The 27,623-nt window shown below is 40.9% G+C and overlaps 1 protein-coding gene across 3 annotated transcripts in view; it reads right to left on the bottom strand.

The window, feature by feature from the left end:
• arhgap36 (Rho GTPase activating protein 36) overlaps nt 1-27,623 on the bottom strand; it is a 106,633-nt gene that overhangs the window by 26,603 nt on the left and 52,407 nt on the right. For all 3 annotated transcript variants that reach the window (XM_050066551.1, XM_050066552.1, XM_050066553.1), the window contains exons 2-3: nt 24,702-24,858; nt 5,173-5,241 (exon numbers count right to left, since the gene is read on the bottom strand). In XM_050066551.1, the coding sequence (XP_049922508.1) occupies nt 5,173-5,241; nt 24,702-24,858 (226 nt within the window). The remainder of the gene's footprint in view (nt 1-5,172; nt 5,242-24,701; nt 24,859-27,623) is intronic.

Below are 27,623 nucleotides of genomic sequence, written 5' to 3'. Positions count from 1 at the left end.
AATCGAGGAAAAGCCAAAAAACCTCCTGGCATTTCCGTTATTCACATCAGCAAATTACATGAAAACAGTTTGACTTATTATTATTTCTCACACAGTAACTCCACTGTTACTTCTTAATAATAATCCTGTTATATGTAATCTGCCACCTGCCGACCCCTGTAGGCCACACAGTCATGCCTTCAGTAGTAGGGGCAGCAGAGCCAGACGGAGCGCTGCCAGGTCCCAATGTTCTGTGTTTTGATTAGCAGGGTTAGCTTCAGCTAAGTCCCTGTGTGTAAGAGGCTGGAGGCAGGATTTAAAGACCTGCACAGACAGCCTGGGAATGTGTGTGTGTGTGTGTGTGTGTGTGTGTGTGTGTGTGTGTGTGTGTGTGTGTGTGTTTTGGCTCGTATCTTGCAGTGCTGTGATAATCACCTGAGAATAGAGAACATCTCTTTATGAGAGGTTGGGGTCACATTGGCAGATGAGGCTTACAGTGAGGGAGAGGAGGAAGACAAGGAGGAGGGAGGTAAAGAAAGCAGAGAAAAGAGATGAAATGTAAAGATGGAGGCAAACTAAAAACAGTTGAAGGGACTAGAGGCCTGTATACATGTCCTATTACCAACACTATGAGCTCATTTAATGGAGACCAACACTTTATTTTGATGCATAAAGGTTGGGACAGGGGCAACCAAAAGACTTGGAAAGCTTGGGAATGCTGGAATGAAGTTAACTGGTAACAGATTAAAGTATCAGAAGAAAAAGAAGAAGAGGATATACTTTATTAATCCCTGAAGGCAAATTCAATTAGTTTCACTCTGTTGTCATATAAACACAGGCCCAAAATACACACATGCACAAACAGGATCTCTACATGCGTTAAATGCAGACATGTCAGCGCAGTGCAGGGTTCGGTGCCTTGCTCGGGGGCACCTTGCCAGTGCCCTGGAGGTGAACTGGAGCCTCTCCAGCAACCAGTCCACACTCCATATTTGGTCCGGACGTGGACTCGAGCTGGCGACCCTCCGGTTCCCAACCCAGGTCCCTATGGACTGAGCTACAGCTGCCCCAATGACTACACCCATGACTGAGTATGAAAGGGGCATCTGCAAAAAGCTCAGTTGATCCCAAACAAGGATGGTCACTTGGTGAAAAACTATGTGGGCAAACACCAACAGTTTAAGAAAGTATCTCAATGAATTTAGGGATTTCACCATCTAAAACAATCCATACGATCATCAACAGATTCAGAGATTCTGTTGTAAACTCTGCACATCAGGGGCAAGACTGAAAACCAATACTGAATGCCTGTGACGTTTGACCCCTCAGGCAGCACTGCATTAAAATCTGACATGATTGTATGAAGGATAGTACGACATGGGCTCGGGAAGACTTTGGAAAACCATTGTCGGTAAACACGGTTTGTCACTGCATCTACAAATGCAAGTTAAGACTCTGCCATGCAAAGTGAAAGCCATATATAGACAACATCCAGAACTTCTTGGCCTAAACTCATCTGAGATGGACTGACACAAAGTGCGCTGCCGTCTGATGAGTCCACATTTCAAATTGTTTTTAGAAATCATGGACGTCGTGTCGTCTGGGCTAAAGAGGAAAAGGACCACCCAGATTGTAAAGGCCCATTTATCCTCCCTTTACGTACGAAAATGCATACGTCTGTTTTAAAAGATGTTACCGTCACTGCCCACATACTTCCATGCGTCCTTTACGTTGGCATTGATCGATGACATTGTTATTTCTTCTTCGTGTCTCACTAGAGCTACCTATCGGGTAGTGACAGCAACACTGCCCCCACGGTTTCCGGTGGTACGTCTCCATTTGGCCCGTATCCGTAAGCTTTATGGAAACGTGAAGAAATACGGACGAAATGAACGCGGAGGATGCACAGAAGGCTCCGCCCGTATCCGGATCTGTATTTAACGTTGAGCATAAATGGGCCTTTACTAGTGCAAAGTTCTAAAGCCAACATCTGCAATGGTATGTGATAATATGGGGATGTGTTAGTGCCCATGGCATCATGGGTACCTTGCCTATCTGTGAAGGCACCATGAGTGCTAAAAGGTATATACAGGTTTTGGAGCAACATATGCTGCCATCCAGAGAATGTCTTTTTAAGGGACGTCCCTGCTTATTCCAGACAGACAATGAGACACTTTCTGCACTTGTTGCAGCAGTGTGGCTTTGTAGTAAAACAGTTCAGGCACTACACTGACCAAACACATTTTTTCAGTGGAGGGCACTGCTGCTTAAAGCAAGCAGGGGTAAACTGAAGCTGACACAAGTTTCTGTTTAATTTAGCTCGGCTGTTTATGTATTCATGAAACCCAATATTTGATTCACACTGTGATAAAAGTACGACACTCCCAGATCATTTTGTTCCCATTTAGATTAATGAAAGAGTTGGCACATTGTGGTTCAGTTTGGTCAGAGGCTGAGACTAATTTCTTTTTAACTTTATGGGTGGATGACAGCAACAAAAGGAAATTACAGCAATAAGTTATTGCTTCACTGCTGAATATAAATAGAGCATGAGGATGCCTTTGTGTTTATATACAGCAAAGAGCTGTTACAAATTTGGTAATCATGAGTCATACTTTTGTCAGCCCTGTATACACGAGAATATGTTCTATATATGAAGACCTAACCTGCAGCCAATGGTGGAAGTATTCAGATCTTTTACTTTAGTGAGAGTAGCACCACTACAGTGTAAAAATACTAAGTAAAAGTTGTGCATTCAAACTCTTACCCACGTAGGAAAGTATTAGCATTGAATATACTTCAAGTAACAAAGTACTCCGGATGTAAAATGACTCAGTTTAGAATATTAAGTATTACATTACTGGATTACAATTTTTTACATCCATCCATTTTCAACTGCTTATCCGAAGCCACGTCGAGGGGGCAGCAGGCTTGGCAAGTATTCCAGATGCCCCTCTCCCCAGCAACGCTTTCCAGCTCCTCCTGGGGGACCCTCTCCCCAGCAACGCTTTCCAGCTCCTCCTGGGGGACCCCAAGGTGTTCCCAGGCCAGATGAGGCCTCCAGCGTGTTCTGGGTCTTCCCCGGGGCCTCCTACCAGTGGGACGTGCCTAGAACACCTCCAGCAGGAGGCGCCCAGGAGGCATCCTGATCAGATGCCCGAATCACCTCAACTGACCCCTTTCAACATAAAGGAGCAGCGGCTCTACTCCGAGCTCCCTCTGGATGTCCGAGCTCCTTACCCTATATCTTAGGCTGAGCCCAGCCACCCCACAGAGGAAACTCATTTTGGCTGCTTGTATCTGCGACCTCATTCTTTCGATCATTACGCAGAACTCATGACCATAGGTGAGGGTTGGGACGTGGGTGGACCAGTAAATCGAAAGCTTAACTTGACTATAAATATTGATGCATTAATGTGTACATCACTTTAGTAGAACTACAAGGTAGCAGAAAATGGAAGTGCCTCAAAATTGTACTCAGGTGCAGTAGTTTAGTAAATATATTTAGCCACATGGCACCACTGCCTACAGCCCAAAGGCACGAGTATGAATACAGCTTCACCATCAGCAACACATGACACAGAGCTGTATAACTTATGGAAATCTAGATTGTGCAAGATTATGTTTCAGTTTTGCATAAAAGTCTTTCAAAACAAGTAAAAATAGAAATACAGTTTAAAGTGTCATTACAAAACTTGACCCCTGAAAGGAAAACATAGGCATATCTAGTAAAACATACCATATGTCAGCTCAATAAATTCCATGTTAAAGGTTATTTTGGGGGGGGGGTTTCCTTATCTGCTGTGAGGGTCCAAGGACAGAAGGATGTCGTATGTTGTAAAGCCCTCTGGGATAAATTGTGATTTGTGATATTCAGCTTTATAAATAGAATTCCATTGAATTTAATTGAATTGAATTAAAATGGCAATACAGGACCTGAATATTAATGCAGAATACTCCTTGATGTTTTTATCTCTTATATGTGAAGTATCAGTGGACCCTAGGAGCTATGTTGTCGGGGGCATTTTGCCCCTGGTAGGGTTTCCCTTGGCAGATNGAGGACTGTCTGGGCTTCTTTGCTGAGGCTGCTGCCCCCGCGACCCGGACCCGGATAAGCGGAGGACGACGAGTACGAGTACGAGTATCAGTGGAACTTGTACTTTGGTTCCAAAACAAATTTGAGATTAATCAGATAACCACAAAACCAAGTGACACAGTGACCCTGAGGCCTTCAGGGACCCTTGTAGATAAGAATGTAGCTTTTGTTTCAACACTGCTGGGCACACATATAAAACGGGTGATGTGGGGGTATTACGCTATGCACCAATTTGTGCTTTTTCTCCATTAATCTATGGTTTAAAATGTCTTCAAAACAAAAGTCCTCTGCTACTTTCATGTTTTTACTGGGAGAACAAATGTATTTATTAAAAACTGAGGGGGTCCTCTGTTTTTCCCCCCATAACCTACACCTAGGCTTGTAGGTCTTGGCCTAAAAAGCATTTACCTCCTTTACTTGGTAAGTAATCCAACCATGCTGGAAAAACTAGAGCAAAACTGAGAATGTCCAGAGAGATTATAACTAATCAAAACTCACTGATAATCAGACTCTAGTAATAAATGGGCTATTTCAAGATAGTTAAAATATGCATTAATGGGATTAAAAAAAAAAAGGAACTATGAAAATCCATTTTGATCAACGGAAATGTCATGAATGAAATATTTCTTCAACGCTGGTTATTTCCAGTAATCAGAGTGCGTAAGAACACTTCACTGCGGAGGTTTGTTTTTGCACCTCAGGGTGACGAAACATGACTGTCGAGGGAGTTTGTAATTAGTCATTAAATCAGTTTATGTCGTAACAACACAGGAAAGACGCAGGGACAATGAAACACAAAGCTTGACTCACTGAACGCTGCATGAGTCAGCCCGTAGGCCCTTATAAACACAGTATTTCAAGTATGTAAGAGCATTAGTGGTAAAAGCCACTGGACGTCAGTGGTGGTGATACGGTTCGAAAGACCAGAAAGGGGACATTGTGTTTGATGGTAATATTTACTGCAGCAAACACAAAGTCTGAGGGTGTCGGGTCATGCAGGGACTTCATGGAGAAACAGATTATCAAAGGAGACAAACTGTGGCCAGAGATGGTTTTATGTTCAACCACACATGACCGTGTTTGTGTGATGAACTTACCTCGCTCCCTCTTTTCCTTTGAAAAGGAGTCAAACTTCCTGCGTAGAGATTTTCTCCGTTTACGTATTTCTGTGAGAGAAAAAGAAAAGAAAAAGTCATCGTGAATAAAATAAGTGGTGCTCAAGAATGTCGAACAATGAAGACTGTGTGCTGTTTGTCCTGTGGTGTCTTTCATTTATTTTGTTATGAAAGTGTGTGTGTATGAGAGTGTATTTCAGTGCCACTTATTGAGATGAAGGACCGCGAAACAAACATTTATCTATACATAAACTAAACCACATTCTGCTTTTATTGGTCCTAAATCAACTTCTTTTTTTTCAAATTCAAACACCACCCTCATTATGACCTTCTCCCCTTTCGCTTTATCACTTATCTTTCTGTCCTGTGTGCTTGTACCTCTCCCTCAGCTCTTAGAACAGAGCGAACCATTTCAATAAACCAGACCTTGTTGTTTGTTTGAATAGTCCCTTTTTGCCTGAGGGCTGCACGGCCCCAGACATGAAAGACAAGGGAAATGGTGTGAGTGTACGTGTGTTTTCTCTGTGTGTAAAAAATCTAAAGGGAGAGGTAATTACATGGTAGTTAGTCAGGTCAAAACTATATTTAATGGCATGGTAATAAAGGGAAAATCTACCTTCTAAACATTTAAATATCTAATTGAAATCTCCCTTTTGTAGTCAAAAATTATGTCAAAATGATTTTAAATACAGGGATAGCACTATTGCTTCACAGCAAGAGGGTTCTGGGCCCTTCTGTGTCGAGTCTGCATGTTTTCTACGTGTCAGCGTGGGTTTTCTCCGGGTACTCCGGCTTCCTCCCATGATCCAAAGACATGTACGTTAGGTTAATTTGTAACTCTCAATTGTCTGTAAGTGTGAATGTGAGCTTAACTGGTTGTCCATCTGTAGTGTAGAAGTGTAGAGAGAAAATTAAAGTCAAGTTGCAGTTACAGTTCACATCCATGTCTGTACAGACTCATATGTAGCCATGAGAGTTGACAATGCTTCAAATATCGATGTTGCTGCAAAGAAGCTACAAATTCTAAAACATGGACGTCTTCAACCCAGCAGCACAAAAGATCCTTTTAATCAGCACGATTTTAAGGTGAACACCCAAGGTCACAGTGACCTTGAACTCTGACCACAAAGTTCTGCTTAGATCATCCTTAAGTTCAAGTGGACGTTTGTGCCAAAGCTGAGGAAATTTGTTAATGAAAATGGGATGAACGCACCCAGAGACAAAATATATATTATAATACCTCCGGCCACGGTTATAACCAGGGTGGAGACGTGAAATATCAGAAAGGCCACTCACTTAATGTTCTTGGGCTTTCAATTACATCTTACAGTGTTCCTCTGTGGAGAGAGTTTACTTAGTTGTCACGGATATTCATTCTCATCAGGTGACTTAAGTATGGACAACCGAGTTATCTCTGTGACAACTAAGCAAAGGTCATCTGCTCAGGCAGAACATGAAATGTGGTTTAAAGCTCTGGAAAAGCTTCTCAGTTGACTTCACTTGCATTCTTTTTTTAATTGGGCAAAATACTGTTATAAAGAAGAAAATAAAAAGTCTTTGGTGATTCTTCAGCAACAAAGTGAGGCAGCCGAGGGGACAAGTATGAATGGACCAACAATTTTACAATGCGGTTACAATTCTGTTAAATGGGTTGTGCTTTAACAGCCTGGTCTCACACCCAGGGCATCAAAACGTTACTTGGACAGTGGCCTTCTGCATCAGATACGGACACAATGCACCATTTAGCACCTGTATGAGACTCACTAGGCTTTTAACCAATTCCAATGCAAACCCATACGTGGCATTATTAGTTGTTCAGAGCAGCGGACGAAGTATTATGAACACTTAAGTCCAACACATTCTCACTCTGACCTCGTCACATATCGATGTTCGGTTACGGACTTGCCACGTCGACATATGACGAGCAAGGTACCCTGGGTGCATTGGCTGTTGACGTTCTGGGACACTGTGCCAACTTTAGCCTGTTACATGCATTGCTTGTTTTCAAAATAAACTTCAGTTTTCACAGGAAATGTACAGTTTGCATAGTCTCTTTCAAAATAAATGCACTACGTCGGTACAACTTCCTTCAACAACAAACACACTTGGTTGGGTTTAGAATAAAAATGAACAGCGCTTGGCTTTACATGCATACAGAAAGGAAACACCGGCCTCCTGGGTGAAAGTTGATGGTTGCTGGGCCCACCCCACTCAGACTTTTGCTCCCTTAACTGTTGGCCTACCATGTTTCTCCTTGACGGCACCGGGCGCTGTTACACAATATCAGCAACTGGCCGTGTATCATGCCGACATGCAAGGACGGCCTTTTTTGTTGGTGTCTGATGCCGGAAGTCACAGCTCAAGCGCTGGTATTGGACGACTTTGGAGTGAGACTTGGTTGGAAGGTGTGCTTGGAGGTGGGTAGTACAGGACTTTAGTTGTTAGTCACGTGAGTTGACTAACGTGACTTCTATAAACCATGATCTTTTTGTAGCCAAGTAGTTTTGTTACCTAACCCTTACCACTGAGCCCCTGTGCAAAGATACAAGGCAAAAGGCTGTGCCCAGCATGTTGCAGTGTTTGCAGTCTGTGGCCTGTGGCTGTTTGCAGTCTGTGGCCTGTGGCTTGTAGTCAGTGTCACTGTCAGTCAGTGATAAAATCTGATGACTCATTGCTCTATGCATCTAAGTTCTAAATCAGATTACTTGACTGGTGACATGCAAAGTGTCGACAAAGAATTTCCCTGCTAGAGATTCTACTTACTGTCAGAAAACCATCATTGCTGACATTTTTACATTCATAATCCTTTTTGTTTGGTGTTTCTTTTAAATTCCTGTGGACTACCAGCCAAACATTGGCAGTAGTTGGAGCAACAGTTGGGTTTAACAGAAGAAAATACTGAAGCATCAGCTATAAATCCATGCCTACACGTTGTAGCTATGGTTGTGTATATGAGAGGGCATATGTTGCAGCAGCAGTTCTCTGTATGTCTGTTTTTATGGTCTGTTTTACAAGTTCTACATCCTCCTCCTCTGACCGGGTTTATGTGGAACAAGCCATTGTTTGGGTTACTAAAGCTGGTGTTTAGAAACTACTAATTCAACATCAGGTCTTTTCCCTATTAAGGAACAATCAGAGTTCCCTGCATCGCAGATAGTGTTGTCCAGAATATTTGGGACACTAAAGATGGAAATTCTTTGCTCATTTCCCCCTTAATGAAAGAGACAAACCAGCAAATTAAAACAGCAGGGGAAAGAAAGAGTATTTCTGTCCACAACAATGTGTGTGTGTGTGTGTGTGTGTGTGTGTGTGTGTGTGTGCATGTCGGGATAAAAGGGTCAAATTCCCATGACTGCAGGAAATTAAAGTTTATTTCCAAAGTGCTCTGCCCCTCCCATCACACACACGCCACCTCCAGCTACAGCTAATCCCTTAGTGTGTGTGTGCACATGTATGCACTCACAGCGTATGATTACATAATGCGCATTCACAGAGAGTGAAGATGACAGAGCAAGACAAACGAGGAGGGAAAACACACCAGGCTTCCAAGTATACTGTCATAGAGTCAGATATTTTCCTGCAGCTTGCGTTATGATTTGCTGTTGGCACTGCATCACTTCAATCGAATACGAGGTCACAAATTGACTGATTTCCTACTTCTCTTTAAGCACAGATACAGTAAGTGTAGCGTTGCAACCTATGAGGAATCAGAGATGAATGAATTGAGTAAGGTTGTATCGGTGGTAAAGGACTGACTGTTAGGACTTAAAGAAAGTCACACTCACAACATAAAAGCAGCCAGAGGTGACAACTAAGTACTTTTACACAAGAGAGAGAAAGAAAGAAGAGGATATACTTTATTAATCCCAGAGGGGAAATTCTTTTTAACTTTGTTGTCATATACACACAGATCAGAAATACACATATGCACAAACAGGACCTAAATGGAGAGATGTCAGAGCAATGGGCAGGCGCACCGAGCAGCTGGGGGTTCAGTTCCTTGCTGTGGCTACCAGCTACCAGTCCATGCTCCATGTATGGTTCGGACGAGGACTTGAATAAGCAACCCTCTGGTTCCCAAAAAGTCCCTGTGGACTGAGCTACTGCCACCCCGTACATGTACTTAAGTACAAATTTGAGGTACTCTTAGGCCCCGTTTATACAACAACGATTTCAACTGAAAACGTTAAACTTTAGTTGCGTTTTGGCCGATCGTTTACACGACAGCGGCGTTTTGGGTGCCTGAAAACGCAATGTTTTTTGGAAACAGCACCGTCTCCGTTGTCATGTAAACTTTTTGGAAACAGCACCGTCTCCGTTGTCATGTAAACTTGCAATATGCAGTTCCTCTGAAAACGGGACTTTTCGCACATGCGCATTACGGTTCCAGTCACTAGGCATGCGCGAGAAAGTCGACCATCACAACAACAATGGCGGACTCCCGAGCTCTGCTTGTGCTGCTCACCCTATTGAATTTATCAACGCTTCCCCATCATAGTGTAGATTTACTGTAGCAATTCGTCGTCCAGACAAATGTTCGTGCAGTTGCCATTTTGTTTGTTTATGCATCACTGCTCTGTAGAAGGAAGCGTAAGCGTCACACCACCAACTACTGGCCTGGCATGTATACTGCAGCGTTTTTGGTCATTTTTGCGGATCTGTGTGCACGGCGATTGTTATCAAAACATTGTTGTCTAAACGCGGAACTTTTTCCAAAACGAAAATAAGAAGCGATTCTGTTTTCAGTGGATCGTTTTCGTGTAACCATGGCCTTACTTTACTTGAGTATTTCAAAATCACTTTCTACTTCTACTCCATGACACTTCAGAGGGAAATATTATACTTTTGAAAACTTATATTACATTAGAATTTATGATTTTTGCACAGAGACCATATAAAAATATAGAAGTGCAACTGAAACTATTAGTCTGTTAATTAAAAAATTAACTTGCAACTGTTGTGCTCATCATTTAAGCTACTGGGTGCCTTAATTTCCTTCAGGATTAATAAAAGTATTGATCCAGCTATCTATCTAACTATCTAGTACTCTTACATAAGTAAAGGATCTGAAAATTTCCTCCAGCACACACAGATATAAGATATAAGTAAGTGTAGCTGTTATGCAAGAGGTGCAGCTCATTAGCTCGTCACTGTTTCTTTAAATTCAGCTGCCAGGATTTTAACCAAAACCAAGAGACGTATGTTTTAGAATAGATTTGAAGATTTTACTGGTTACTTTTGAGGCTCTTCATGGTCTCTCTCCCGGCTAAATGTCTGACCTCTTAGTGCTGTACACACCAGGACGTACTTCAAGGTGCTTTGGCAGAGGTCTGTTCCAGAGGCCTGGCTGAAAAGGAGGCTCTGGAACAGTCTGCCAGAGGAAATCATGTCGGCCGAGTCAATCTCTTTTAAGATCCTTTTTAAAACATATTTTTATCAGAGAGCTTTTTCTGATTTTACTTGAGTTTGAAGCTCATTTAGACTGTCTTTATTTCCTCAGTCTTTATACACTAAAGTGTTTTTATCACTTATTACTGACATGTAAAGCACTTTGTAACTCTGTTTTGAAAAGTGCTTTATAAATAAAGATTATTATCATTAAATTACCAACTTTTAAAGTGTGTCCTGGTCAGAGGGACTGTATGAGGGTTTGAATGAGTTATGGAGGAGGTGTGAAGGGTCATATTGACTTCTGTATGACTGTTCCTAAAGTTATTTTAATTGGAACAAGTGGAACTTTAGAGACGAGTGAGACAAAGTCAAAGACAAACAATAGATCAGAGGAAGGAGAGAGTTGGTTGGTTTGGAGTCCCTGCTGAGCAGCGATTCAGAGAACAGGCCATGAGAAGGAACTCACGAGAACACCAAATAAGAGCAAATCTGTCCTGCAGCTACTGACACGTTTCACAAAGAATTCACTGAAGCGTGCCAATGAAACCAACAAACACACTCATGCACAAGGACATACAGAGGTGCACAGACACAAACCCACACACGCACACAACCAGTGGCAGAAGAGATGATCCTTTACTTAGGTGAAAGTACTAATAGCACACTTTTACTAATCTCTCAAGACAGATTCTACAATTTACATCGGCAGCCCTGTGTGTTGACGACATCACGGGGGGGTGGGGTGGGGGGCTTTGAGTTTGAACGATGCTGCGCTTTAGCCAATCACAATTGAGGGGGCGGGGCCGAGACGTGCAGGTGTCCCCAGGAAATGTGTACCTACAGAAACAGCAAGCTCCGTGTCCATAGCAACTGCTCCACCCAAAACGCCGTCTCGTCAACGTGAATTTTTTTTTTTTTTTTCCAGCAGATGTCTTAGTTACAACATGATTGAGCTAACTGGAGTAGTTTCATTGTCGTATCAGACAACGGGAGGCTTTTAACAGATGACGTCCTGATGTTAGCTTTGCTGCTGCTGTTAGCTGTCCCTGTCAGCTGCAGCCACTGATGCTTTCTAGACATCGTGATTTCCCAAAACTGAATAAATACCACACATAGCAACACAAAACTGCTTTGCAAGCTCAATCATGTTGTAACTAAGATATCCGCTGGAAAAAATATTTTTTTCACAGACCGTATATTGAGTTACTGAGTTACTACAGACACCACTAACGGGGCTAGCAGCTAACGGTTAGCCCAGCAAATCTACAATAACCATGTTATTAATTACAAAACGTGCACACAGAAATAGTAATGTTTGTTCAATCATTGTGTTTATAGACTTTACAAACACCAGATTAGTCTACACGGTGATATAGTGATGTGAAAAATGTGAGAGATATATATAAGAACTGTGAAAGTAGTGAGAGATGCTATCACAATTACCCAAAGCCCAAAGTGACACCTACAAAAAATTTTTTTGTCCAAACAATAGTACTCAACATCAGTGGCATATGGGAGTTATGGCAGTTGCATCTAAACTAGCAACTGTATCTATCATCACATGATTTGAAACTTGACATTGGACATCAACATACATATCACCCCACAATCATCATTGCAAATTTGTATGATGACAAAAAATACCAAATAGAATTAAAAAATATTAATTTCATTGAATATTTTCATCATTTATTTATAGTTTTACAATAACATACAATTTTGTTAAAGATTGCAACAAACTATTTTACAAAAAGAAAGACAGACACCATGATAGAGATGGGTCACCGTTTCAAGGGCATATATAGCAGTTGTCACCATTTTTATTTTGATTCGAGTTCTTTTTTGAACACATGCACTTTTCGGAGATGGCATTCTGAATTACTTGCAAGGGCTCGCTCTCCACCTAACACATTGTCCACATTCTCTACAGAGCTCTACAAGCTGAATTAATTATCAATTAACTTCTTGTCTGTTTGACTAATTGTGTAACGAACTAAGTATTTAAACTGTACTTGTATTAACTGTTGGGTAGTTTAATTTATGTATGTTCTTATCTTAATTTGTAAAGTTACTTAGGCTGTCAGAAAAACATAGTGGAGTAAGAAAAATAGTTATATTTTCCCTCTGAGATGTAGCGGAGTCTACACTTACACTTTCAGTATAGCACCCTTAGAACTGGTGCGTAACCTGTACGGACATGTACTTAACCTCTAGAATCTGTTAAGCATTCTCACTGCAGACAGTGCCCTTAAATGTAGGCAACATTTTTACTTGATAGTAGCTGCACATGATCACATAGGAAGCCTTTTGCAGGTACCATACTGCCTTTAAAAAAATATATATTCCACATTCCTATTTATTGTTGCCAGGCAACCACCCCATCACATCCTCACCCTTAGTTTACCGTGTAATCACTCTACTGCTTTAATTTTTTATTAATAACATTTTTTAGTAATTAGTATCTAGTTCCTAAAATGTTGAGGCAGAGGGTACTTGCTGTAGTTCTGGTTGAGGGTAAACAGGGAAACAGTGATCTGTGTGGGTACATGAGACCCTAAAAAAGAGGGTGGGTCATGGGGAGTACCACCAGTTGGTCCAGGAGCTTCGCATCTATGATGGCTGTTTCCAGGCATATCTTAGGATGACTCAGGGGCAGTTTGACAACCTGCTGTCTATCGTAGGGCCGTATAGCGCCGACCAAAACTCAGACAGAATGGAACACTATTGGCATCATCCATTGTAAATGTATGTATACACCACCACTGCACTCACATACCAGCACACAGGGCTCTGCATAGAGATAGCTAGTGTGCTTGTACAAAGAAACTGTAGAGGTTCTATGGTAGTTGGAGCTGTGAGATAATAAACAAAAAGCAGGAGCTGAGAAAGAAGAGAACGTCACAGATACAGTGAGAGATGTAAAAAGTCAAATAAACAGAAGTGAACAGAAGAAGCCCAGTGGACACCAGAACAAACGGGGAGGGGAGCAGGGCCGGAGGAGGTGATGCAGAGACCGTGAAGGACTGGGTAGACTGCAGAGATTCCACCCCAGGGGACAAACTGAGGACGCATATTCCCACACTTACTCACAGAGCGCTTTGTCTGTGAGCCAGACCAGTTGGGTTCAGACTGCTCCTGCAGTCATGTCTAATGTTTTAATTTATGTGTCTGTAACTGCGTTGTAACAGTCACCTTCACTGTTATCAGTCCAGCTTGATCTGTTGGGCAGCACCAGACTTTATACTTATGAGCATCACATGCTGGAGTCTGTTATCAGCTGTACAGCAGTTAGAGGAGGGGGGGTATTCATCGGCAATCTATTCATCAGGTTATGTAACAGAGATGTTGTCTGATAGTCTCCGATAGATATGTCACTGCACTGCTCATGCTAACACTTTAGCATCTAGTGGAACTGTGCAGTGTATAGATGAAATAAGATAATCTTTTATTGATCGCCAGAGGGGAATTTAAGATGTTGGAGGAGCACATGACAGGAATAAATACAGATAAGTAGAGAAAAGTAAAAATAAATAAATAAAAGAATTTAAAAAAAATACACAAATAAAATTAATTAATAAAATAAAATAAAATAAAATAAATACAAATAAAAATAAAACAATACTAAGTATATAAATTAAAAATGGATATAACAGAAGATATAACCGAAAATATATATAGTATATTATATTGTTATTGTTATTATATTGTGTATTGAGTGTATGAGTCATTTATAACTTGTATATGTTGTATACAGGAGCTAATGTAGCCAGCCTTAGCTTTCCTTACAATGTTCCAAGCTCACCTGAAAATGTTCCTCAGCTAATATTTATTTAAAGAAGAGTGGTGACATATTGAAATATTAATGCGTTTAAAATATTTTATTAATATGCAAAAATAAACTGCAGTGACTTTTAAGTGGTCAGTAAAAGCTTGCTTGCTGGAGAGAGTGTTCAGCTGGATGAGAAATTTGTGCTGAAGGACCAATATCAAGTAAATTGTAAACTGTCAGAAGTTAATATACTGGAATTTTGCAGAATTAGGTCATGGAACCATCCAGCAGGTCTCCAATCCATTACTCTCTATGTCTGTTTATGTAATGACCTAATGGGTGTAATTGTTGTTTGGTTATTTTGCATTTTATGGAGCATTGTGATGTGTTTTTTGAGCTGTCTGGAACTGTGTTTACCAGGACTTTGACTTATATCACTAAAAATAAACACAATGTCAGCGCAATATTAAGTTCACGATTTATATATTTACATATTGTGCTTGGAAAAATAATTAAGTTTGCTATTATTTATTAATTAAATCCCCCAAATCTTACCAAACATCTTCACTTCCAATAGAAACAAGGAATGCGGCACTGCTTGTTTTCTTGTGTTTTACAAGCGCCACATCCTCTCTCTCTGACCACTATGGCGTAGGTTGAAGGTGTTGCTTTGGTAAGTAAACACTTGTGTTTACAAATAACTGATTGGAGGTCGGGGCTGTTTTCCATTAGGGAACATGTGGTATCATCCCAAACATCCATGTGGAATATGTGGGGGTATTTGGAAAGTCTGTTTTCTAAATTTCAACTTTCTTGCGGGAATCTGAATCCCTGATTTTGTGGGTGCAATCATGGACACTGAAATCTGTAGAGAGCCGAGACAAAGCAGTGAATGGTAAGTGATATACAATTGCTTTCCCACAAATCTCACTGTGTAACTGAACCCTGACCTGATGGGAAGGAGTCTACATTTAACCGTAAAGACAAAAAAAAGAAGACGAAAGCAAGGGAGGAAAATAGGAAAACTTTCCAAAAGTGAGCAGAGTCTCACAGGATGTAAACAGCTCTGAGTCACTAACATGTTTCCATCACTTAAGGGGAGATTAATTTACTTAAATGTATCCCCTTGAGACTTTCTTTACCCAAGTCGTAACCCTATAACCCAGAGTGGTTTACATTGTGAGGACCTGCTTTATGTCTCCATAATGTGACTGTGTAGACAGATAAATGTCCTCACAACATGAGTCATACACTTTCACACAGGCTTAACATCCCTGACTCCCAACACTTTGAGTCATATTAATTCGGTATTTGTGAGTAAATGTGCCACTATTGTTTGTAACATTTAGACAGATGATCTGATACTTAAAGGAGTAAATGAACAAGATCCCAGTGGGGAACATAAGGATACTGAAGCAGCAAAAGTAACAATACATAATTTTATAGAAACACAATCAAATAATTTAAAAACAATGCGATAATGTGAGAAGGGCCAGAAAAATATTGCAGGTTTAAAGGTAAGTTAAGCTGTTGACTATTGGCAGCACTATAATTTTCTGAATTTTACCTTTTATTTCTTTTTCATATTTTCTATCTTTATTTATTTATTTTATTATTAATAAAGTTTTATTATATATTTTTTTATCACACATGTTTTGATTGTCTATTATGTTCAACACTTTGTTTTGCATTTTATGCCTGGATTGTGCTAAATAAATAAAGTTATTTTTATTTTATTATAAGCAGTGTTTTCATGAGTGGGCCCCTGGTTTTTTGTTTGTTTGTTTGTTTGTTTGTTTTTTCTGAGGCCATACACATTCCTGCCAAAACTTTAACACTGTTTCCATCCACAGGTGTCTGTAATTCACCAAAAAAATGCAGGTTATACACGGAGACTACAAGACTGCAAAACATGGATGTAATGCAGGTTTCGACTTAAACAAACCAACTGAATGTAAACAAAAACTTTGCTTTCAAGAAAACTCCAGGTCACCTTTAAAGTGAAAAAAAAAGATTTTTTTTTTGTTTTGCTTTCACTTATCATTAGGAAGTAAATGTTGATTGCACTATAACGGCCATAGAATAATGACACCATCTGCATTTAGACTGGTCCTCTATAAAGCCCCTGACAAACCAAGCCAACTGTTGACTGTCGGTCAATGCTGGGCCATCAGTGAGTGTCTGTCTCCCTAGTTTTTGCGGTGTGCCTGCATCACTGGCCTTCATGACCACTTTTTGGTTCTTTTCCAGCAGATGGAGGAGCCCATCAGTGAATGAAGTGACTTCTATTGGCAATTCAACTCAGTGTTTGTGAACAGAAAAACAGAAGTGAGGAAAGTAAACAAATGCCTAAAGTGAAGAGGGCGTGAGATCAAAACAAACTCTTTATATTTAGTGTTCAATCTAGTGTCATGACGATTTTCTGATTTCCCTTTTTTAACGACGAATACAGACTACTGTCGCCTGCTGCTATGGAGGTTATTGCCGCTCACACAGCCGCAAGAACGTACGTGCTGGTTTGCCATGGGCTGTAGTCTTTGAGGTGTGTTTAGTGCAACCTTTTGGCTGAGATTCAGGCATAGTGAGGAGACGCAAAAGTCGGCCTTCGTTGCTGCTAATTGTTTGATGTTGGTTTGGTGTGTGTCTTGGCCTTAAGCCTTACTATCACTATACGACCCTGTCAGCCACTGGGTATAATCTGCCAGGAAAATGAAGGCTTGATTTAAGACACAAAGGAAGAACATCAACCATTGCACAACCAAAACAAGTAGAGGTTAGTGCTTTTGCTCTCCCCAGTAGCTATCAGTGGCCATCTGCAGTTACCAAAGAGTATCAATGTAATTTCTTTGAAATGACTATCTCCAGAGGCAAAAAAGGCGGACAGTGGAACAACTGACATAACTGTGGAAAACAAACTGCAGCGTATCCTGTGTTGTTGGTGGTTGCAGACTCTGAGAAAAACAGAAAGCAACCCAGTTGTCTTTGCAACAGCGGTGCCATCAATAATCCCACTTGGGAAAAGTTGAAAAGTTGTCAGTCTGTGTCCATTTAAGATGACATTTGCCATTTCCTGTTTTGAGAAAAATGACAAAAAGTAAATTAAGAAAGTACGTTAAATATATGTTTTTATTCCAGTGGGAATCGAAACCATGACAGCAGATGAGCTACGGGATAACGGAGCGTCACTGTTCATTGGAGATCATGAGTGAACCAGTGGTCAAAGTTGAACAGGTCAGGGGTTAATAACCCTGAGAGAGAACGACGGTATGGGAGAGTGCAGTTGAGTCTGAGAAAAGCAGCTTACATCAAGATTGGTCTCATAGGAGAATGACACACACACACACGCACACACACCACTTCTACAATCAGCTGTGTGTGTTTCTTAGCATCAGCCTCTATACTCTCTGATCCTTCTGACCTCAGCGATCCCTCCAGCCCCAATAAACACAAGATAAAAACCTCCCAGTCTGCAGTCTGTGAGGTGTTTGAAGACTTTACGGTTTGTTGGTGAAAAACTATCCCACTTTATTGGCTGGGTTTTTAGAGTTCAGAAGGATTCGACGGTTGCACATAAACAATATATTTCAGTGCAGGGAGTCGTGTCCAGTGGCAAGGAGAGGAGTGTTGAGGTATTTCCCGCTGTTATCAAAGATTAATCAGACATTCAATACAGCGTCTGATGTAGCTGCGAGGCTGTTAAGAGAGGACAACAGCCTACATGAAAGACTGACTTTCTTTCTGAAGGAGAGAAAGATGGTTTTCTTTGTGGAAGCCTGTAAAACAAGCTCACATCCATGACCCACGACCTTAAAGTGACGCCTTCTGTCTTATAGATACGAAAAAAATTATATTGACCCTTTTAGGGCCGACATCACAATGACGTCAGTTTGTTAGCTGGAGGCAAAACACGACTCTCCACCACAGGGCTGTAGGCTACATAGGAGTCTTAAAATGTCATCTTGTTGTGTTATTGGGAGCCAGAATAGAAGGAGTCATGGCTCAAAACTTAATTTCATCTCATACTTGCCGCCACTGCCCGTCAGTAAAAACAAAGACAACTATGGTTAAATGTCCACCTCATCAGACATTGGGGAGGTATTAAGAGGAATATTGGATTTCTCCGTAAGGCTAACTCTTTAGCGCATTAGCTAACGTTAGCTTCGATAGCAAAACAAACCGGAGGAAACTGTTCAAGTGTTGATTTCCTTTGTAAGATTGGCATAGTAATCAACCACAAAGCTTCCTGTCACATCATCCATCCACTGAGTGAGAGCATATGGGTCGGCCAGTCTGGTCCTGTTGGTCAGGGTTTACTTATTCATGTAACACTCGCAGTCGCAGTGAGTGACCTGACATGGTGCGTTCGTAAAGTCAGTCTGACACTCTACACTAAAATGAGAGTCCTGTTGGTCATAGACACAGAGCATTACATTTTCATATGAATTAATGAACGGTAAAGTTAATCACACATTTACTCCGCTCAGTGCTCTGCTGCTCTGTCTCCCGAACGCCGAACGTTCGCTACGGCACTCAGAATGAGTATTTCTGAATGTACCACTCGCATCGTCTTTCTTCATGATCTAAAACAAGCCAACAGAACTTGCTAGCTAGCTCTAGCTAATGTCTGTAAAGAATTGTTTTGCCTCCAGCTAAGTCCCGCCCACTAAAAAAATGCCCTACTGTTTACTAAAAGTAAAAGGTTCTATACTTTCTAATGGTAAATTACAGTGTAAATAAAACATTATCCATCTTTGACTTGATGTTCAATCATGGTTTCATTTGAGGAGAATAATAACTGTCAATAAATATATATATATATATATATATATATATATGTATATATATATATATTTTTTTTTTTACCCAAAAAGGCCTTTAAAGTTTTACACAGCTCTAACAACCTTCATAAATAAGTTATGGCAGTCTGTGCAGTAAGCAGCTTGAGAAGAGAGTGGTTTATTTTCGTTGAACTGTTGCTAAACGAAGCACTTACCATGATGGAATTTGTTGCTTTGTTCAGCAATTGTTTAGTGAAAATAGCTGTTTGGATTTCCATCAGCCCATGAATAGATAAGTGGCATTTGGATAACGCTGTTTGCAGTGATGTGCTTTCAGTTTTTGGGTGCTCTGCTTTCCTTAACACCACTTAAAATACTTTTTCTGGGGCCACAGAGAGCTTAGTTCAACAGCTCACCAAAAACCATATTGTTTTTGGGTGAACTATTCCTTCAGTCTCATTCTTTTAACATATTATCCAGCAATCATCATTGCATATCTGTATATCACGAAAAATATCAAAGAAAATAAGAAATATTAATTTAATTTAACAATTCTAATGGTTAATTATAGTTTATTTGGAATAAGAATATATTCTTTTGCTCTTGTTGTGGAAATTTTGTGCTGCTGGTGAAGAATGAAATATAGACTTCTGCCGGCCGACAAGGTTTTTATTTTCTTTGCAAAGATAAGGTCAATCAACACACGAGCGGTCAGAATGAAGAAAGATCCCAAGCATGGGAAAGCCTAAACATTTATACCTGAGGAACACCTCTTAAGGTGTGTTTCACACCCTTTTGTCTGCTGCAGGGACTGGCACCGACCCCCTAGGGTGTGCTTCACACCTGGGGTATCGTGCAGGGTTTCGTATCCAGGTGGGAGGTTAAGAGGTCTAGACATCACAATTTAGAAACACAAAAGGACCTGGTATCTTGGTGAGAACACGGGAGGTGGGGCATTTCAAGTAGTTGAAAAGACAAAGAAATTGAAATTACAATTACACTCCATGCCAGAGCAAGAAAAAAAAATAGAATTACCAGACTGTGGTTGAATGTCTCTGCAAACGAGTGAAGCTGCAGTTACAGTTTACATCCATGTCTGTCCACATTCACATGTAGCCGTGACAGTGGACAATGCTTCAAATGTCGATGCAAAGAAACTATGTGGATGTTTCACACACATCCTCAAAGTGGCAGCACAGAGGATCTATACAATCACCACAGTTTCAAGGTGGGCACCCAAGATTAGTGTCACCGAATCAGTATCAGACCAAATGTCTCCCCTTCTCTTCTTGAGATATGACGCAATTGCCAGAAAAATGTTTTTGCAGAATATTATTTCACTGCGACATTGACCTTCATCAATTTTTTCATAATTCGCATATGAATTCCTTAGGGTCAAAAACATGTTTTGTGATGTCACGGTGACCTTGAACTTTGACCACCAAATCCACTCACGAGAATGGGATGGATGCACCCAGAGACACTGGCTTCATCCCAATATCCCTCCTTGACTCCTCCGTCCTCTGCCCTTGATCACTTGACCCGGAAATAGATCAAGACTCACCATCTTGCAGGACCTCTCAATTTGTTAAATGCGCTTGGAGGAGTCAAGGAGAGAGGAGAGAGGAGGCTTTCAGAGGAGAGGGAAGTAAGGCTGCACGAGGGCAGCCTTCGCAGAAGTCTTTCACCGACCAACACACCACTCTTGATTGGATATCAGTTATTGATTGGACAGCTGATCAGACTGATCTGATACATCACAACATCACTGGAGTTTCATATCAGAGGGAAGACAGATAAGAGCTTACACTCAAGTGTATCACTGCCACATCATATTTTATTTGTTCTGTGATGAAGAAGAGGAAACAAATGACTTTCTTCATTTATGAGAAAGATTGTTCTCTTCACAATCTGTTATTTCCCTCATAAACTTTTATTATGGACACTATCAAACAGTCCGTCTGTCAGCAAGAAACACTTTTACATCACTGATCATTCCTGAGCGTCGGGTTGATGAGTTACAGAATTTTAGTTTTCCCTGAAACATTTGGCCTAATGAATCAATTCCAGTGTTCAAAGACAGGTTGTTGTTCATGTGCAGTTGATTGTTAGACAGAAAGAAAATACTGCTGCTCTGCTACTGATAACTGTATCTGTATCTTTATCATTATATATGTATATATAATAGTATGTGTGTGCAGGCACAAACTCAATTAAAACTTTCTGTAGCTGTAAATAAAGCCTCCTGACAGCTGATCCAACTGTGATCAACTGCTGGCGTCAGAAATGGACGTCGCTTCATGTGACGCTTTAAAGGAAAAGACGTCTCATTTCTCTTAAGACATTTTTCCTTGTTTCTTCTCCCCTCATGTCTCATCCTCGCATCTCTCCCCTGTTTATTACGAGGGTGGAGCTGAGACGCAAGGAAGAGACACAAGTGAGGGAAACATAACCTGGAAATCCAGATGCCCCGCCCCCGTAAGAGTCTAAAAGTAAACAGCCAAGATGGCAGCTGCCGAAGGACCGTGTCTATTCAATTTAGCTTTGGAAGAAACACTAAGCCAACAACACTTATCTTTTTCCTTGAGTGAGGAACAGAAGACTGCCCTAGAAGCCTTCACTTCCAGGAAGGACGTTTTTGCAGTTTTGCCGATGGGATACAACAAAAGCATAATATATCAGTAAGCCCCACTGGTCAGCAAACCAATGGGGCTTACTCCACTGAATACGTCACCTTGTGTTTTGCTCTGATTGGCCATCGTGCTATCCAATTGCATGCGGCGGCATTTAATATGCCTCAGTTAGTGCCGCCCCTTGGGTAGGAAGGGTGTATGGGTGAGGGCCAGACTCAAAATCTGTCTAGATTTGAGTCTGGATTTCCAGGCTAAGGGAAACGTGGATGCAAGATTCAGTATTGGGATGAACCCATGATATATATTACAACGCCTTGAGCCACTGCTATTGCCAGAGTGGAGACATAAAAAAATCTTAAAGGCCACTCACTTGACTTTCTGGGGCTTTCAGTCGCATCTTACAGTGTTCCTCTGCAGATGGAGTTTGCTTAGTTGCCAGAGATATTCATTTTCGTGACGTGACTTAAGTATGCACGACCGATCTCTGTGACAAGTGATCAAACGTCATCTGCTCAGGTAGACCATGAGATGTGGTTTAAAGATCTGGAAAAGCTTTTTAGTTGATGTCACTTCCAAGACTAGCGTCACCAGTTCAGCATATGACCAAATGTTGCCCCTTCTGTTCATGAGATATGACGTTAAATACGATGATTGTTTTTTTTTAAGATTTGGCCAAAAACGGGTCGTAGGTCATAGTGACCTTTGACCCACGACCAACAAAATCTCATCAGTTCATATTTGAGTCCAAGTGGCCATTTATGACAAATTTGAAGAAATTCCCTTGAGGCGTTCGCGACATTTTGCGTCCTCAAGAATGAGACATACATACGAATGATTGTATTGTAGTGCCCCCAATAATAAGGCTATGAGGCATGAACTCGTTTTGCTGACCTTTTATTCCTGAACTTTAACACAGGCTATTGTGGGCCGTAGCCAATGCCAAAACAACAAACCTATCTGTTTTACAGGGTGTTCTCTGCATTAGCAGATACTTCAGCAACTCCAGCTCATCGGCTTACAAATGCACACATGACGTAGCAGGAATAACAACAACAACCCTCCCTCCTCAAGCCTGTGCCAATCACAGGTATCTCACACAGACCACTGTCATAGGTGCTAGTATTGACTGACAGGCTTCACAGTGTGGGAAAACTCAGTAACTGCCATAACTGCAGCTGAATGTAACACATTCTTAACAGTGACAGAATCCATACAGCTAAAATCACGTCACCCAGTCCATTACAGTATGTACTGATGGAAAACCCGAAAACAGACTGCCTCCAGCCACGGCTATCTCTGGCGCAGAGGCATTAATAACAAGAACAAAAGAAAAATGGCCTCAAAATGGAAATTAGTAAGGACAAGCCTATGTCATATTTATCTAGGAAAAAATAACCTTCTTTTGGCTCTTAGCAAAGAGTTCCACTGTGAGATAATGTCTGTCCAAAGCAAGCAGAGACTGTCCTTTCTGGCTGCAAGAGGAGCCATTTCTAAATGTTCCTCAACAGAAAAACAAAATTTTTTAAGCATCTTAAAAGCAGCATTTGCTTGCACTCAATAGCAGAGAGGAAAGTAGCTTTCTATAACTGCCCTTTCTCCTATTTCTCTTTAGTTTTTAAGCAGTTTGCATATATCTTAGACACCATATCTGTATATATTTTTTTCCTTTATCCTGAACTGAACTCCCAATCCTATCAGTGGTATTTGAGACATCGAGTGAGACACGCGGAAGGATAAACAAACCATGCAGCATCCTTTGCCCTTTCTTATCATAACTAACAACTCTGATTGCTTACACATGTCTACAGAATGTTGCCTTTGACTAAAGAGTGTTGACCGAGCACACAGGCTTGTCCTCACTGTCCTCCTGCTTCACACTCATTCCTCAGATTCACCAGCAGTGTGTTTTGGCTCCCTCGAGGACAGTTCAACCTCAGTTTTTAATAGGGAGTGGGCTTGATTACCATACCAGTCACATCTTCTAAACTGGCGCTAGGTTTCACACGTCATTACGAGCCTAGTGCAACCTCTAGGCTGACGATCCTCTCCACAACCAGGACAAACCATTGAAAGTGGTCACATTTATCAAGAAACGTGACATTGTAGTTATCATGCGTCATACCTCCACACTGTGAGGAGCCATTTGAGCCAATTATTGCAGAATCTAAAATTGATTTGTCTTTCTAAGACACTAATACGTCTTGAAACATGTCTACAAGATTTCAAGAAAGTCGACTGAACAACCAAAGGCGATTGTGGATTTAGACGTTTCTTGAATTGAGAAAGGTTGCCAACTCTTCAAGAAGTAATGCTGACATGTTGAGAAATATGTTCATTTTCTTTCTTTCCAACAATTATATGAGAAGATTGATACCTCTCTCATGTCTGTATGCTAAATGTGCAGCTACAGGCACCAGCTGGTTAGCTTAGCTTAGCATGAAGACTGAAAACAGAGGAAACAGCTAACCTGACTCTGTTTAAAAGCAAAAGCACACCTCCTTTAACCTCAGAAACTCACTAAATAACCCATTAAATCTTGTTTGTTTGATCCGTACAAAAACCAAAATACAGAAACTACAATTTGTGGTTTTAAATGGCTCTAAATGAACCAGCACATAAACCTTGTAAAACCACAAATTGATGTTTTTACATTGGGTTTTTGTGTGGATTAAGCGAACAAGATGCAACGTGCTAATTAGTGAGCTTTAGAGGTGCCAGTGGGTGTTTTGCTTTTTACTTTAGACAGAGCCGAGTGAGCTGTTTCCATCTGCTTCTAGTTTTTATGCTAAGCTAATCAACTCCAGGCTCTGACTTCATCAAACTCTTAGCAAGACAGCGAAAACAAATTCTACAATGTTGAACTGGTCCTTCAAATCCTGGATGTAAGAGCACCCAAAAGACTTGATATGTGTTGAAATGTGTTGTCTGAACTTAACATACCTTTCGGGATGCTAATCTTGAAGTCCAGGTCCCTCTCCTCCAGATGGTACAAGGCGACTTCCTGTAACCTGGCTCGCTCCAGCTCTGACAGGCTCTGGATCGGCACAGGCTGTAACCGCACACTCTGACCCAACATGGTCGCCCACGTGTGGTCCCCCTGCAGAGAGGAGGAGAGAAACAATTATCAGAATGGTTCAAATGGAACCACAAGCCATAGTTTTAAAGACGAAATGGAAATCTGTTTGCGCTGTAATCAGTGAACATTATCAACCGACCATCAAGTCTGTACTCTCCTTCTCTAACAAGACATCAGGCTGTAAACTACAATGCTGTAGGCTGACCAGAAGCTCAGAGTCTCTACTTGCATTTGTTAATATTCCTTTCATTCAGTTTTTCATTTCAGTTTTCTTATTTGTGTATCTTTAGTTTACCCATCTTTGTCTGTCGAATGAACGATGAATGCTAATTTAAGTCTCTTTTTCTACAGCCACAACCTTCCTTTTTAAAAAGGTGAAGCTCCACTGATTTTAACAGATTACTCTGCATAGTAACAGAGCCCTCCAGCAGGTGTTTTATTTCTTATAGCTTTGGATCCAATGTTCTTGGAGTTTGTCAGGATATTAGATGGACCGATGGCTTTGATTTTGATTTTGCAAGTGTAGTACTAAATCCTTGGAATACCCCTCTAATGAAGGTAAATGTTAGCTACATACACCAGTCAGCCACAGCAGTAAAACCACTGACAACTAAGGTGAATAACACTGACCATCTCATAAGTGCAATGTTCTATAGGGAAACCTTGGGTCCTGGCATTCATGTGAGTGTATCTGACATGCCCACTAATCGTACGTGCTATATCGTAGACAGCTGGACTTGCTTGTGTTTCTTGAAGACGTTTCGCCTCTCATCCAAGAAGCTTCTTCAGCTCTAAATGAGAGGTGAAACATCTTCAAGAAACTCAAGCAAGTCCAGTTGCCTACGATATAGCACTTAAGATTACCATGACCTGGATGACTGAGAATCTTCACCGACTAGATGTCCACTAGTAACTAATACATTTGTCCATACATAGATTCAAGGAGAAAGTATCCTTTTCCATGTTACATATTTCTTTTACAATTACAATCCAGTCCTCTTTTGTTTGGGGCTCTCTAGTTCACCATCTCCTTGTTATAGCTTTTTGACTGGCTTATCCCTAGAGTTGGTTGTGGCAGCGATATTCCTGAAATATATAGTGTAGAAATCATGTTTAATCTCAAAACCCCTTATTGAATTAATCATTCTTACTATGTTACTATCTTACTAAGGCCGGATCGTTGGGCAGTCCCAGAACATGTGGAAATGATCTGCCTGAGAGTTTCCACACTCCCTCGAGCAATGTTCACTTCTTGGCTGATCTTTCTTGAAATTGCTTTATTTTTGGAGTGATGAAGAATCTAATCATATTTTACTAAATAAATTCCCTCCAATGACCTGAACTTGTGCTTAGTGCTTAGTGCTTAGGGTGTCGACATGGCCTTACAAATTCCCCAGATCCAATCCGATCAAGCATCCATGGGAAGTGCCAATATCCCACATCACACCCCACAGGACACTAAGGCTCTGCCACAAATGCCCCAGTCCCAGAGAGGACACTCCCAGAGGTCCTGTGTCCATGTCTCAACAGGTCAGAGGCATTGCCATGGATTGGACTTGGCTCTGTCCTGTGGGGGCAAGGACACAGGACATCTGGGGTACTGGTACATCCCATGGACGCTTGACCAGATTGCAGTAGTGTTTGGGTGGGTGGTGCACAACAAGGACCCAAGGCTTCCCTACAGAACACTGCATTGTAACGAGATGACTGATGGTATTTACTTCACCCGTCAGTGGTTTTAGTGCTGCGGCTGATCGGTGTATGTCCTCAGAAGAACACAGTCTTTAACCAACTATATGGTGATCATGCAGTGACCAAAAATAGCATGTTCCTGTATTAATGTTGCTCTTCATTTGTTTCAGTTTTTATTCATCCTTTTATTTTCTATTCATTCATGAATCCAATCATTTTTTAATTAATTAAAAAAGCAATTTTTTTTTAATTGAACAAAGCAATAACAAGTTATTGTTCACATCTATGGTAAAATATCCAAGATTCTTTTAGTTTTCACTCAGAGATTTTGATCATACAGCAGGGCTTTTTCCCGCACATTAAATCCAATGACACTTGTTGACCTCAGAGCACGTTCCATAGGCTGAAGAAGGGTTGTGAGATACAGCTGAAGATCTGAATAAAGCTAGAAAGTGAACTGCACACACTCCCATGTGAAAATGCTGCCACGCAACACACTGACAAATAAAGAGAACAGGCCTATTGTTAGTTCAGCAAAACATTTTCAATATTCCCCAGTGGACAGTTGGAAGTTGGGCTTTTTCCTGCAGTATAAAACAGATGTTGTCTTAAGTGACTTCTACAAAGAAAGAAGTTGTTCTTCCAATAAAGATTTGAGTGGATACATTTATCTAAGCAGTGGAGATGCTTAGACTGGCTGAGCTCCAGCTACAGTAAGAGTGTTTAGGAGACTATATGTCTTGGAGCTGAGCCGAATGTCGATGTGATCCAGCCTCCCCATGGACATGATTCTGTTTTTATTTCAAAATGATCAAAACTGGAGTTTATTTTAGGCTATTTATGCTTCAGAAGCCATAAAAAGTATGTCTGATACTTCAAATAGACCAGTAATGTCTTCCATTAGTACTTTTTGTAAGTAAAAAAATCTGAGGTACCCTTTTACACCACTTTCTCCTTCTGCCCCACCACATTTTGGAGAAAAAAAATACTTTTTTTTTACAGCTTTAGCCACTTTACAAACTAAGATTTTTGCATACAGAGTTTGGAAAATATGTTTTGTAATAAATTGAACTACCCAACAGTTTTTATAATTA

This window comes from Epinephelus moara, chromosome 17, assembly GCF_006386435.1.
Source record: "Epinephelus moara isolate mb chromosome 17, YSFRI_EMoa_1.0, whole genome shotgun sequence".
Classification (NCBI taxonomy): domain Eukaryota; kingdom Metazoa; phylum Chordata; class Actinopteri; order Perciformes; family Serranidae; genus Epinephelus; species Epinephelus moara.
The sequence above is the reverse complement of the archived record's forward strand: the minus strand, read 5'-3'. Positions and strand labels throughout refer to the sequence as shown.